At 42.0% G+C, this 15,584-nt stretch overlaps 2 protein-coding genes across 3 annotated transcripts in view; one reads left to right on the plus strand and one right to left on the minus strand.

Annotated features, from left to right (window-relative positions):
• The window catches only part of fpgs (folylpolyglutamate synthase), a 108,722-nt gene that overhangs the window by 6,590 nt on the left and 86,548 nt on the right, over window positions 1-15,584 (minus strand). Inside the window, exons 1-3 of one of the 2 annotated variants that reach the window (XM_060049944.1) lie at window positions 1,150-1,481; window positions 414-542; window positions 161-214 (exon numbers count right to left, since the gene is read on the minus strand). In XM_060049944.1, the coding sequence (XP_059905927.1) occupies window positions 161-214; window positions 414-542; window positions 1,150-1,302 (336 nt within the window). In that variant the 5' untranslated portion in view covers window positions 1,303-1,481. Of the gene's footprint in view, window positions 1-160; window positions 215-413; window positions 543-1,149; window positions 1,482-15,584 lie in introns of those variants that run through there. The other variant, XM_060049945.1, reaches the window with a different exon arrangement.
• LOC132455872 (uncharacterized) lies at window positions 11,402-14,279 on the plus strand. Its single transcript, XM_060049923.1, has 5 exons — window positions 11,402-12,510; window positions 12,708-13,106; window positions 13,349-13,477; window positions 13,616-13,680; window positions 13,995-14,279. Exons 1-5 carry the CDS (start codon window positions 12,423-12,425, stop codon window positions 14,115-14,117), a joined length of 804 nt encoding a protein of 267 aa, XP_059905906.1. The 5' UTR covers window positions 11,402-12,422; the 3' UTR covers window positions 14,118-14,279.

A 15,584-nucleotide genomic window follows, 5' to 3' on the forward strand; every position in this document is an offset into this window, starting at 1 on the left:
CTAGAGAAGGGATGTCAATTGCGTAGCCCAACTTGTCCCATGCATATCCTATAAGGAGAAGTCAAACATTTGATGGCCTGTTCCTAATATCTGTTGGTCATAAATCTATCTTTAATGTTTCATGTAAAGAACGTACGACTTCTGAGGGGAATTCACTCACCTTGCCCTTTGTCCCGGTCACATGAATGATATTGAGATTGTCTAGGTCTTCCACCTTTGCAAAACAAACAAATTAGTTGAAACTGATTACCAAGGCAGTTGTAACACACACACACACACACACACACACACACACACACACACACACACACACACACACACACACACACACACACACACACACACTTTTCTACCCGGTTCTCTAATTCAACAGACTGAATTTAAAATATGTTACTATGATATTGATGATTTACCACAAGGCCAGCTCGCTCCAAGAAGCTCCGCATAGCCACGAGTTGAAATTGAGGGTTCCCACGCTCTCGCCGCACCTGTTCCAGGGCACTGGCGTTGGTCTGAAGTGTGTTGAGGGTGCAGATTGCATCCTGTATGTCATGGTAAACGAGAACATGCATTATTCCGTGTTAAAGATACAGCAGTTCCGCAACTTTAGCTGTGATAAGTGGCCAAAAAATGCGACATGCCAAATTAAAAAGATTAAAAAACGAAATGTACAGCTGATTTCCGTTTGTTTATGCAAGCATGTATAATTATTTTAGGAAAAGCAATCAAATTGATATAGGCTGATTGAGTTTACCCAAGAGCTGACAGTTAACAAGTTTTTCTGGTCGTCGGCTAAAATGTTCCAACTTGCCAGCAAGAACGGAAAAAATAACTACTAGTATTATGCAGAAAAAACAACTATAAATACCTGCCACGTGTTTGCATAAGGTTTGGACGTGTAAATGATACATTGATCATGATAACGGTAAGGCAAGTTATGTTGAGACAGCTGTTGTGTATATACAAGTTTAGAGGGTTTAATATTTACTGAATAGAACAAAGTTAATGCGACATGCCATGGCCAAATGAGCCCAAAGCCACCATATAGTATCCATTGGGCATTTGAACTTCGGCTAGCTTACTAGCATCTTTGCTAGTGTGCAATAAACTATTTTTAAATGTTGACAACAAAACGAACAGCAAACGTACCTGGTACTCCATTCCTGGAAGCTGGGGGGCTGTCTTAGTGCTCGAATATTTCAATAACAAAGTCGCTCCGTTTGACGCCTGTTTCTGCTGTCGGAACAGCGCGGCAAACCCCGAGCCTCTGAGCCGCCACATGCTGGAGCAGCAGCACACCATTCCCGGGCTCGGCAAACACAGGAAGCCCCGGCCCGACTGGGCAGGTCCCTGTCAATAACGATCGCAACGTCACGGCACTGCCCCTCCTGTGGTTGGTCGGGCTTTGCCTACATCTTTTGTCGACAAATCCATATTACAAATTACTGTTTGCATTGCACGTAATGGTCCACATCAGAGCACACGTTAAGTAAGTTGTAACCACATGACATGTGGACACGCACGCAGCCGCCACTTCCGGATATCAGTGTGTGTGCGTGTGTGTGCAGCATTCGTGACCATAGACAATAAAGTGACAGATCCAAATGAGTGTAGCAATCAGTATGGCAGTCCTACACTGAAGATTCGATACTTGCTTTATACCATTAACTACAATAACCATAAAACCACTGCTTCGACGGTTGCTGCTTCGAATCACGTGCAAAAGACGTTGGAAACAGCAACAGCTTCTTTCTCTGAATGAAGCGACCGCCATACACTGCCACTGCAACGGGCACCGCCTCGTTTCGAGTCTGAATTGTAGCACCTTCAAAGTATAATAACTTGAATGCACAACATTGTGTTTGGTTCGTAGTAGCCTATCTCATACTGTGACTGTCATTACGTTTGTATTGATTCATCATCATTATGGAAGCATCTAGGAGGAGAGGTCGTTCTAACACGTGGGAACACTTTATTCTGATCAGCGGTACACCGATCCACCGCTAGAAAGATCCGAGGAGCAACTACTCGTGTACTGGATCAATCAAAAAATGTGTACCCTCATCTCTACTGGCGCAACAATTTCAATGTACGCCGGCCTCATCTGTTCCTTCTGAACTAGTGTTCTCCAAATCAGGGGCGGAGGCAAACTTTGTCTACATCCGGGGCTCAGCCCTGAGGGGGGTCTGAGGGTCTCCCCCAGAACATTTTGAATTTCTAAGATCGCGATTTCCTGCATTCTAGTCTATTTTAGGGTGACCTGTTGGACATTGGCAAATCCTAAATCGCTTCTAATTCATAGTTTACATTTTCAGTTGCAGGGCCTGCTCAAGACATTAGGTATTTAATGGAAAGAAAAAATAACCACTTAACTATTGACTTCTAGAGATTATCTATGTAAACTACAATGGCAAAATTGAGACTTACACATTTGAGAGTAACTTTCAGTAGATTCAAAGTATGACGGCAGAGATGATATTTGTAGTGAAGCATTATCCATGCGGTTGCATGTCGTTTCCACTAGATGGCAATGGAAATTCAAGAATGGAGACCATTGTTAGCTAATGTACTATAACACCCTCAAAGTTATTTTTCACCACCCCAATTTCATCGAAACACCTTCATCCATCAAATTATGTCTTCTTACCAATGTCTGAAAGTTTTTGTTGTTGGCAATTATTTGCCCAATAATAAGGCTTAATGTAATGTGTAGGGAACATGGTGCCTGGGTTGTCATAACTTCAAAAGCTTTAAAAAGATCCCATGAAGTGAGATTCAGGGCTTCAGTCCCGAAAGCAAGCCCCCCGCTCCGCGGCTGCTCCAAATGTGGAAAAGAAACAGGCTCAGTCCAAAAATGATGTTCCTAAATCAAAATCTTTGAGTATTCTCTATCTCACATACCCCCTGGTTACACAAGCACACCCAACTTGTGCCATATTTTCCCAGCACATCATAATTTTCCACAAGCACTCTCTCCCCAATAACACAATACACAAATTCATTAATCTTTATTAGTAGCCCTATCACAATCTTTGTATACGTGTGCATGTGTGTATAAAGACACACACTGTGAGTGAGTGAGTGAGTGAGTGAGTGAGTGAGTGAGTGAGTGAGTGAGTGAGTGAGTGAGTGAGTGAGTGAGTGAGTGAGTGAGTGAGTGAGTGAGTGAGTGAGTGAGTGAGTGAGTGAGTGAGTGAGTGAGTGAGTGAGTGATTGATTGATTGATTACGTTTATGGTTCTGTGTCGGGTTTTAGTAAGCGGACCAATCACAGCCCCTGCTGCTGCGTCGCGTAGATGGAAGGTTACAATTTTTGGGAGGCGCACGTCAGGCCCCTGCGGTGTCTGCACGCTGCAAAGGAGGATGCAGCATGTAAAGCTGGAGCCAGGAGTTAAAAGTGTTTGAGATGCGGAGTGGTTAGAAAAAAAAATCCTCTCCACATATATCAGGCTGATGAACAAGCATGACTAAGAACAACAAAGCAAACATACAGTAAGTGTGAACAAGAACAGCAAAGTAAAGCCAGGGGGTAATAATTAAAACAAAGTTAGTCATGTGTGGAACAAGAACCACAAATGTGTGAACTGGTGTGCGTGTATATCTAACTTGAAAAACGAGAACAAAGTGAAGGAACAGGGAGGAATATTATAAGTTATTAATAAACAAACAAAATACTCCACATCCATCAGGCTGAGGTCAAGGATAGCAAAGTGCATCAGGTCGAAAGGAAGGTTAACAATCGCAGCCAGCAGCCGTCGCCACCACCACCAGCTGCCACCACCACCAGCCGCCACCACCACCAGCCGCCACCACCACCAGCCACCAGCAGCAGTCGCCACCACCAACAGCCGTCGCCACCACCAGCCGCCACCACCAGCCGTCGCCACCACCAGCCGCCACCACCGACAGCCGTCGCCAGCACCAGCCGCCACCACTAGCAGCAGAAGTCGACACCACCATCCTTCGCCAGCTCAAGCAGCCATCGCCTCAAGCCTCAGCCACCTGCAGCAGCAGTGTTTGCTGGCACCAGCCAGCTCAAGGCACCAGCAACCGCTAGCAGCATCCACCGCCATCAGCATCCCCCCATCAGCAGCATCCACCGCCATCAGCATCCACCATCAGCAGCATCCACCAGCACCATCAGCATCCCCCATCAGCAGCATCCACCGCCATCAGCATCCCCCATCAGCAGCATCCACCGCCATCAGCATCCCCCATCAGCAGCATCCACCGCCATCAGCATCCCCCATCAGCAGCATCCACCGCCATCAGCATCCACCATCAGCAGCATCCACCGCCATCAGCATCCCCCATCAGCAGCATCCACCGCCATCAGCATCCCCCATCAGCAGCAGCCACCGCCATCAGCATCCACCATCAGCAGCATCCACCGCCATCAGCATCCCCCCATCAGCAGCAGCCACCGCCATCAGCATCCCCCATCAGCAGCATCCACCGCCATCAGCATCCCCCCATCAGCAGCAGCCACCGCCATCAGCATCCCCCATCAGCAGCATCCACCGCCATCAGCATCCCCCCATCAGCAGCATCCACCGCCATCAGCATCCCCCATCAGCAGCATCCACCGCCATCAGCATCCCCCCATCAGCAGCAGCCACCGCCATCAGCATCCACCATCAGCAGCATCCACCGCCATCAGCATCCACCATCAGCAGCATCCACCAGCACCATCAGCATCCACCATCAGCAGCATCCACCAGCACCAGCACCAGCCACCGCCACCTGCAGGAGAGTGAAAATAATCAGATAAGACCTTGAATAGCCTGTAGATCAGTGAGTTTCCCCACACATGGCCAAATTGCTGCCAAGTTGGGGAAGGGGCAGACTTTAAGCTTGGCGGAGACCAGACCCCACTGAGAACGAAACTGACTGGCTGCCGAGGACGCGAACACAGCTCTCGCTTTGGGAGTACAGAGATTGGATGGCCCTGAGGAGAGACCCCCTTACCCCATACTCCCGCAGCACCTCCCACAGTTTCTCCCGGGGGACCCGGTCATACGCCTTCTCCAGATCCACAAAACACATGTAGACCGGATGGGCATACTGCAGGCCCCCTCCAGGATCCTTGCGAGAGTGAAGAGCTGGTCCTTAGTTCCACGTCCGGGGCGAAAACCGCATTGTTCCTCTTCAATATATATATATATATATATATTATATATATATATATACATGTGAAGCTGCTAAGCTAGTTTCAAAACGTAGTAAACTAGAGACAGCATTAATGTTGACCATTAATGACTAAGTTGTGGGTCCGGGAAGTGGGTAGGTTTAAGGCGAATGGTGATCATCCATAAAAAAGGGACATCAGTAACTGCTCTGAGTCTTTTGCACTGGTATATTGTCACTCTGTGAGACCAGTTGAGGAGCATACTGGTCATCAGTCGTAATTGAAAAGCACTTGACAGTTGAAGCATAAGAAAGACTATCAGAGCTTGTGTTGTTTGTTGTTGCATGCTTCTAGAGGCGTTGACCCAGAAACCCCAAAATGAAACTCTACCATCAATGTCAGCCAGCGGAAACAGTTGTGGTGTCTGCACGCCGTCCAACCAGCAATGCTTCCTATAAACAGGCTGGAGCTATACCACCATCAAAAAATACACACACACACACACACACACACACACACACACACACACACACACACACACACACACACACACACACACACACACACACACACACACACACACACACACACACACACACACACACACACACACACACACACGTATGAACAAAAAGTGAAGTGTATGCACACAGACAGATGAATAAGAACAGAAAAAATATTGAGTTCATACCCAAACTCAGTTGAACCATATAGGAGAGATGAAAAAGAGATACAACTAACAATGGACAAAGGGTTCCTGTGAATTTACAAATGCCTTAGTTTATTTTAAGAATGTATGACACTTAGGTCCATGGTTTACTGCAATGTGTCAGCCAGTTCATGAGCCACTTATTTATCCCAGGTTTTCACCTTGCCAAAAGTTAGGTTTGATTCCCTATGATGCCGCCAAATGCTATTAATATATGAAAACATGGTTTGTCAGATGTGAACAGATCGCATGCTTCCTATTTGTCAGATGGTTGTGGATGAAAAAATGAATTCAATTAATACTAAAACAAGATTTCTGTATCATTGGTTGTTAAGAAAACTTAATGCTAGACAAAACAGTGTTGAATAATTACCAAACAAAAATGGTAACATGTTTTCTGCCATATTTTTATTTATATTTGTTTTGTAATGTAAAATAAAAGAAGCTTTCTATATCTTGTTTGATGCCAACTGAAATTTCTGTGTGTGCAAAAAAAAAGAAGTTTAATCGAATATGGAAATGTAACGACACTCAGGTCGTATCACCTCGCCTGATACGCATATAGAAATAACCGCAACATTTTCCACAAGGCCAACCAATCACAAGTCATTTTTAATTCTTCCGCCTTCAGTCAAATGGGTGTGATGAAAGTATCAAATGTCTTCACTCCTCCACAGATCATCATGATGAGCTGGACGTATGTCTTTCTTCCTGTCATATTGGGTAAAATATTTACGTTAAAATTTCTATTTCAATAATACATGAGTTGTATATGATGTCCTGTGTAAGGTATGATGGGTATTTGGTGTTTTAAAATCACATTTATATATCATCATATGTTGCTCCATGTTGCTGCACATTTGATCTTAATACTAATTGAAAGTATTTTTCGTTCAGGTGCTGTTGTGTCCTGTCAGGACGTACTCTCTAACCCAGTAGTGCAGCTGACCGTGAGACCAGGACAAAACGTTACTCTTTACTGTGACTGTAAACTCACAACTAATGTAAATATTGTTTGGTACAGGAACTGTTCTCATGAAAATCAGCCAACACTATCTCTGAATTGGAAGGACAGAGATAATGGCATTTTTGAATATGAAGAGAATCGAAGAAACTTTTTCCATTTAAATATTCTGTGGAACGCTTCGTCAAACTCATACGACTTACTGATTAAGAACATTACTGATTCTCACCTTGGTCTCTACTACTGTGGAACTGAAAAACAGAGTGGGAAAAAAGGAAACAAGACACATGGTAAAATAATAACAAGGATTTTGTTTGGTAAGTTGACTTTTTTGTGGTCAAAATCATTAATATGAATACAAATTATTATCATATGTCGGGATAATATGCAAATGTGTTCCAAGTCAAGCACTTTTTAAAGATGGGCAGGATGTGCTGATTGGAGGCACTTGTGCCGCTACCATCTCCACCATTACAATTACATGTACAATCCCTACGATCATCCTGCACTTTTAAGATAAAGGTCAGAACAATTGTAGAGGCTAGAGAGCGTACTGATTCATTTAATGTTTAATTAATTAAAATGTTCCTCTATTATATCCAATATTTAAATTCATTCATTCATGGAAACATCATAATAAATCAGCCAGCATCCTTCAGCAAAAGCTTTAGACCCTTTCCCACGAGGCGACTCACCCACGATTATGAGTTCACCGACGGGGAGAGGGGGGAGCGACCAGGGCTGAGGTCGGCTCTGATGGTTGTCTAGTGTGTGGGCTCTAGAGACACGTAAATGTGCTGCCCCCCTTAGGGGTAGGAGGGCAAAGTCTTTTTCAAACCAGTTTAGTATTATCGGGCCAGACTGCGTCGTGTAGAGGGGACTGAGACTGAAATCGGCGATGACGGTGGGAACAGACAACGGTAGGAAACAAATGACCCGATAGCGTAGACCACCACTGATTGTCAAGACCGGTCGTATAGTGTGTACTGCCAAAGTCCTTCCCATCTTTAATAGTCGCCTAGTGGGCAGGAGCATTCAGAAGTTATATCCTGGACAATGGTCGAACAAACTTAACTTCTATGAACCAAGATTGTAGAAAGGTAAGAATATTATTAAAAAAAATAAAAAATATTATATTTCCTTAGATATCCCTTTAGATGCCGGTGCTGGAGACCCTGCTGCTCCAGGCTGTGGACAGTGCTGGATGTTGCTGATCACCCTGTGTCCCTCCTCTGCTCTCCTCTCTTTGTTCCTCTACTTCCTCTGCAGTCACATGGGTAGGACATCATGTGCTTTATGTCACTGGAAGTCTTTCTGCACTTCATTTGATTGCGTTGTCTCTTTTATTCTAACTCAGCTTCTGTTTCAGTTCGTGCCGGAAAACACCCTGGCATCTCTCAGGAAACCAGACCTTTAACACTACAAGATGAGGTATCTGATAGTACACCACTTACATTAAATGATGTTAACACCCTGTTCTATTAAGAAGTGTGCTCAGTAGTTGTGCTGTCCTAATGTCACGTTGTGTCTTTCTCTCACACGCAGGATGAAAACTACAGCCGTGTGTTTTATGTGTTGGAAACTCCACAGCACAAAGGATCTCACAGCTTCTTAGCCCGCAGTAAGAGTGGGCTTTGAGAGGCGTATTGGTTATGGTTCCTCCCACCACAACACATACAGCCCACTCTCACACTCACGTCACACCTGCATAAAAACAGAAAGTCACACAAACAAACACACACGCATGCACGCACACACATCTTTGTATATATTGAAATGACCTTGTGGTTCTTATCATTTTGATACCTTATTTAGTGAACAGTATTAATGCAATCAATGCACAGAATGTATTTGTATTTCATTGTATACCTAGAGTAAAATGTCTTGTACTTTTATTTGTGAAAGAATTAAAGTCCAAAGAGTATTAAATTTCAGTTTTTTTTTAAAGCTGTCCTTCTTAATAAGAGTCAGTAAAAATAATGGGTTGTTCTTTTAGAGGTACATTACAGAATCGGAATATATATGAATACTGTATGTTCATAAATGAGACAATTTGACAATTTATTAAAACTTCTCAATCAAGATCATGTTGCTCTGACTACAACATGAGACCAGAGGTTTGCGTTGATCAGCTACAGGATGCTATCGTGGTTTTCCTGTTTGATTCTCGTCAGTTTATTGTTAGCGTGTTCAATCCTTTTTTCATTGAGGTGTGGGCTGGCCGACAACAACCATTGGGTGGTTGGTCGGAGCTCCGCCTTCCTCACATCCTCTTAGTATTGATGTCTGAGTAGGTGGAGAGTTCTGAGGGTTGGACTCGCAAAATTTTAGGTAGAGGGATATCCAGTGTGGTGGAACACAGGCCATCTTCATCCTGAAAGAGACAGTTTGACATTACTCCATCTGCCTCGGTTCCACAATATAGTAAGCTGAAGCCTTTGCAGGATTCTGTTTTGATGAAGTGATTGTCTGAATTCAACCGTGTCAGTATAGCTATAACTTCTTACCATGGATGGTTCTCACACGTATGAAGTTAAAAACACAAACACTTTGAAGTTAAGGAGGGGAAAACTAGCAACTGGTAGAAGCGGTTCTGGAACCTGATTTCCTGTGTTCTCTTTCTTGAGTCAGGTGTTGTCTGATCAACTCTGGGCTCTTAGTGGCTGGAGTTGGTACAGAGTCAAGATATGACACACATCCTAGTCAATGAAATTGCTTACACTAGGCCCAAAATATATCAAACAATATATCCATCTTTACATACGTAGGCACTGACAGAAACATTAAACTTGCATTATGCAACTTTGGAACTACAAGGTTTCTCATGAATAAAATGCGCCCATCCACAAGTTGTGATAAAACGCAGGACAAGGGTTTGAAGCACCTGGGGAATCTGTATCATTGTTAATTCATTTCTTTGTTTAAATTTGTTGAATACTTGCAGAATATTCAATTCCATTTGCTTTTGTGACTTTGTAACTTTGCAAAAACAGATGCATGCACCAATAACAATGTCAATAGAGCTCACATTTTTAATCCCTTGAACCAGGTGAAGGATTTTTTTTGTTATCTTGCTATGATTACTTAAAGCTACATTATGTCATCTCTAAACCAAGCGTATAAAATGGGTACGTCCGTCCAAATTCACAAAATTGGAGAAAGTTGTCTCTGCCCGCTCCCTCCTCCCCAGACCCCAAACTCACGCGGGTTGCCATGTTGAGGGCACTCAACAAATATGAGTGCAAGCCGAGCCGAACGCAACAAAGTTTGACTCTAAGACAACGATTCTATTTCAACAACGTCAAGCGATGATGATGTGTATGTTTGCAATTGATTTATTGTTTTCTGTGCTCTAAACTATCTCCATCTTTGAAATGCAACTCCAAGATGAACTCGTGTTCTGGCAGGGCTCTGGTCAGTGAGCTTTTTTGAAAAGAGCTCAAGGCTTTCTGGGTCGGGTAGAATCTAAGACAGTCTCTGTTGATATTAGTAGTTATTTAGCTTGTTCCCATGGTTGCACCTCAGCTGCCGACGCTCCTGGATCCCGGGCCTGATGGAGGCGCTCAAAGTCCCTGATAAGGGCTGGATCGTGTTATCGTCTTGACCAAAATGCTCGTCATGAAGAACTTGGTAACAGAGTGTGATTAACTCTAACGTGCCTTGGGTTGCAAGTGGCGCTTGTGTTTGTGGGTTTGTCTTGTTTTCCTGTTTCTTCCCCACAGTCATCTTTGGTTCCTGATTGGACCCAGGAAGTGTTGAAGCCACAATCCAGGAAGGTTATTTCTCTCTTTCGCTACATGGGCTTAATACACAGGCTGGTAGTCGGACTGGACACAGGGATGGCATGAGAGCCAGAACATTAGAATACGATCACCAGAATAACTCAATAAGGCTACGGGCCAAGCACGAATACTTACTCGTTATTTCTATATTACGAAAAAATATTGATTTCTATCAAAAGAAAGTGGTGGGTGTCTTTTCAGTCTGACTACTTCAAGATGGACGAACAACCACACCCAAAGGCCAGAGGTGTCATAACTCTCTCTGCGGATAGCCTGAAGCCACAAATCTCTTCCTCTTCTGTGCTTCGCTCTTTGGGAAAGTAAGGAAAATCAATCTTCTTCTTTTTCTCTTTCACATGATTTGAGGCACAATCCTTAAGGCATGGTGCCACTAGATTTCACAAAATACCAGTTTTCAAGTTGAGGCACTTTTTTGACCAAGAAGGGGCGATGATGTTCTGACAATGTTGTTCTGATGTTCTGATGTTCTGACATTCTTACAAGCCCCACACAGCATCAGGCCCTGAGTGTGTCTGTGAGGCTGTTGTAAAACTGCATCTTACCACTAGAGGTCAGGATGTTTGCTGGATAGACTGATCGATCCAGCATACATATAGGTGGACACTCACACTAAGTCATAGGGCAGGGCAGGTAGAATCCAGTTGAAATGACCATTCACAGACACACCTGGTGGTAAAGTAGGGGCCCTTTGAAGCAAAAGAAAGATTTTATCTGTCACAGCAAACTACGACTTATGTTTTGTTTTTAACTGATATGAATGATGACACTCCTACTAATAATAATACCAACACTAATGATAATAACACCCCAGAATTCAATCAAATCAAATTTCTCAAATAGGACAAGACTTGCCTTTCTCTGTTTCAACAAAGATTCTATATGGTAACCACAACTATCGCAGCCTCTCATGCATATCACAAACTAGCAGTCAAATGTCACATCTCTTTACATTGAAATGTTCTTCTGCTCAATCAATGTTTATCCTAAGCTTCTGATGATTTATCTTTCACCAGAAGCTGGTTGGTCAAGGTCCGTTCGATGCTTTATGGCAAACAGAAGAAAAGGGGTCTTGGATGGTTATCTGAATATCACACAGGAAGAACAGAGAGTTGTTTGTTTGGCTTCTTCTGCAGGGTTTACCCAGAAATCCCAAAATCAAACTCTACTACCAACAAAAGCCAGCGGAAACATTTGTGGTTTCTGCACACAGTTTTACTGGCAAAGCGCACACACACACACACACACACACACACACACACACACACACACACACACACACACACACACACACACACACACACACACACACACACACACACACACACACACACACACACACACACACACACACACACACACACACACACACACACACACACATATATAACCACAGACATTTGTATGCACATTAACATGAACAAGAAAAGACAAAATGTAATGTTGATGCACACACTCAATTGAACAGTATGGGTGAATACATTTTCACACTAAGGATCAAGCATTTACCGCAATGTTTCAGGCTGTAGTTAGTGAGCCACCACAATGTTAATTCCAGTTTCCCACCTTGCCAAAACTGACTTAGTGTCAGGGTTTGATTCCCTCTTTGGCCCCCAACTCTAAGAATATATTTTTGTGTATATTTCAATTCAAATTAATGTTGTGTTTAATCTAATAATAGATTGAACATAAAATCGTCTCAGCCCAGGAAATCGTGTTCTGACAATCAAACCTCTCCTGGTACGCTGAGAGAAATAACCACAACATTTTCCGCAATGTCAGCCAATCACAAGTTCTTTTTCATCTTTCCGCCTTCAGTCTAATGGGCGTCAGAAAGGTATCAAATGTCTTTACTCCTCAACGGATCATCACCATGAAATGGATGTATATATTTCTACACGTTATCTTGGGTAAAGTAATATTTTTATTATTTCTATTTTAAAAATACATGAGTTGTATACGTTGTAGCGTAGGCTACAACATATTTGTTGTTGAACAACAAACTGTGTGATTTGTATGTGGGGTTTTAGCATCACAGGACTTCATATGTTGTCATGCATCATGTTCCTGTGTGTTTCTTCATATTCTGAATCTATTTTTCATTCAGGTGCTGTTGTGTCCTTTCAGAACGTACTCTCTAACCCAGTTTTGGAGCTGATTGTGAGACCAGGAGAAAACGTTACTCTATACTGTGACTGTAATTCCTCAACTGGTGTTTATATCATTTGGTTCAGAAATTGTTCTCATGAAAATCAGCCAACATTTGTATTGGAAACCGTTGAAGCCAATCAAAAAACGGAAATTCATGACTCATATGAAAGAAAATATTTACATTATAATTTTAAATGGAACATATCTACGAGCTCGTATGATTTACTGATTAACAGCATCAGTGAAACTCACCTGGGACTATACTACTGCGGAACTCGAGAAAAACTTACTCTGGATAAAGGATTAATCAAATTTGTCTACACATATGGAAATTCAACCACAAGGATTTTACTTGGTAAGTATGCCATTAGTGTTATTTGGATGTTTTTGTTTTTGATGATGGAGAGAACCTATCGATTCATTAAATATGCCTCATTGATTGATTGATTAATTGACTGTTCTATTACATTCTAAATGTACGTTTAGTTATCTGTGATGACAAAACAGCAGTAGATTGTAAGAAGGTTGTGTTTTTATTTCATTTAGTCTCCGAAAATATATATTTATATACATATATATGTGATGCCTTTCCTGCAGGTGTTGGGGACCCTGCTGCTCCAGACTGTGGACAGTGCTGGATACTTCTAGTCATCCTGTGTCCGTCCTCTGCTCTTCTCCTCTCCCTCCTCTCATCCTTGGTCGTCTACCTCCGCTGCAGAAGGAAAGGTAGCGTATATATCTCTGTTGACTTTCATCTTCTGTATCTTGAGAACACCTACGCTACATATTGTCTTCCGTAGAAGCAGCCACTGTCTCCCTTTGCTGCTTTTGTGGCCTTATGATGACTGTTTGTGTTTCTTTAAGATGAAGACCTCCATGTTGCTCAGACATCACCCAGCAGTAGAGATGTAACATCAATCAGGAACCAGGTAACGTATAGTTCATATACTCAGGTACATTTGTGATGTAATGGTAGAGGACAGTATGGAGTACATTTACAGGTTGTGGTGGAGCGCTGTACAAAGATGTTTACTGAAGGCTGAATGAACATCAATGGACCCAATGTTCAGCGATAGTCAGGTGCTATTAGACGCAGGAAGAGAAGTGCTCTACAAAGTGTACATTATGTTGATGACGTAGGTTACAGTAGAGTGTACAGTATGTTGATGATGTAATGGTGTAGCAGAGAGTGAAGTAGGGTAATGATGTATCAGTGGTATTGATGGTTATATGTCTCTCTCAGGATGAAGTTGGCCTGTGTTACGCTACACTGGATATCCCTCTACGTTCTCAGAGACCTAAAAAGAAGAGAGTCCAACCCTCAGAGTTCAGCACCTACTCAGCCATCAATACTAAGAGGATGTGACCATGACCAAGTCTTTAATACCAATACAGGGCTCTACTTCCTCAATATGACCTCATCTTTATGCTGTCAAGAGGAGGAAGAATATATAGTTTAGTTATATGTATATATTATATAGTATAGCTATATCATTCTCAAGAAAGTGCAAACATGTGACAAAGTAAAGCTTGTTTTGACATACGTTTTAATACCATATACCAGGGGTTCTCAAAGTTTTGACAGCTGAGGGCCAATTTAGGTACCCAAATTTTGACTGAGGGGCGCCAAAGGAAAAAAAATCAGGCGGGAAACGCTGTCAGCATCCCAGTGGTGAAAAAAAACATTGCACTGTGTACCTCTGGGAGTGAGGTCATGTGAGGTCTAAATCACGAAACTGAGGTTCATCCTTTCAAAGTAATAAACAGTCGGATTAAAACTAACAAATTTAACAGGATTTAATTGAAATCTAGAGTCGACTTTTGTCTTTATATTTATATTTTTGTTTAAATTAATATTGATATAATAATAAAAAAAAATAAAAAAGAGATTTTTTTTTATTTTTTTTTTACTTACATCTGTACGTTATTGCGGGCCGCCGGGAATGTTCCTGCGGGCCGCACTTTGAGAACCAATGCCATATACTGTTTGCATATTGTTTGTCAATAGTATAAATCCAATAATGTGTTTTTGGCTATGTTTATTTGCTACATCATTAGAAATCGTTTGCTGTTCATAGTTTACTATGTAGTAGGGTTGAGTTAAGGGTAATGTACAAAGTGTTATGTTAGACGATGCTGAACCCAAGAGCAGACAGAGACGATGTTGAAAACACAGCAGACTGCTGTGACCACAACACAAAGGCTTCTGTGTGTATCAGGTTATGATCTTGAACTGGCCAAAGCTATTCTGCGTATGGTTTTAATGTTTGCTTGGCAGTCTCTACTCCTTGTCTTACAAGTAGGATGTTGGCGGCACCTTAAATGTCCTTTAATACCTTTAATACCTTTAAGAACACGTCATTACAACAAAAATGCAGATAACATTTTATAATAAGGCTCTATTAAATAAACTTCAATTAACATCAGCTATTGCAGTAATATGAATTAACTGAAAGTTATTTAACAGGTAACTAATCTAGTAATCATTTACTAACTGTGTTCATGTTTACTAATGGTGTTCATGTTAACTGAGGTCTTAATTTATACATTATTTAATCTCTAAATATAGTGTTAAAGGAAACGATGGGATTCATTAAATCTGTATTTCTCAACAAATAATGATATCACTTTATCTATGAATTCAATAGTAATAATTATTATAATAATAACAATAATAATAAAAATAATAGTAGCATAGGCTCAGCACTGTGTTTTAAAATATATACATGCATATTGGTCCATTATTGAGCAAGAAGGTAAACCACAAAACAGGCTGCTATGTGATCATTTAGGCCCTAAATGATCACATAGCAGCCTATTTCTGGGGACGTTC

Source organism: Gadus macrocephalus, chromosome 4 (genome assembly GCF_031168955.1).
Source record: "Gadus macrocephalus chromosome 4, ASM3116895v1".
NCBI classification, from domain to species: Eukaryota; Metazoa; Chordata; class Actinopteri; order Gadiformes; family Gadidae; genus Gadus; species Gadus macrocephalus.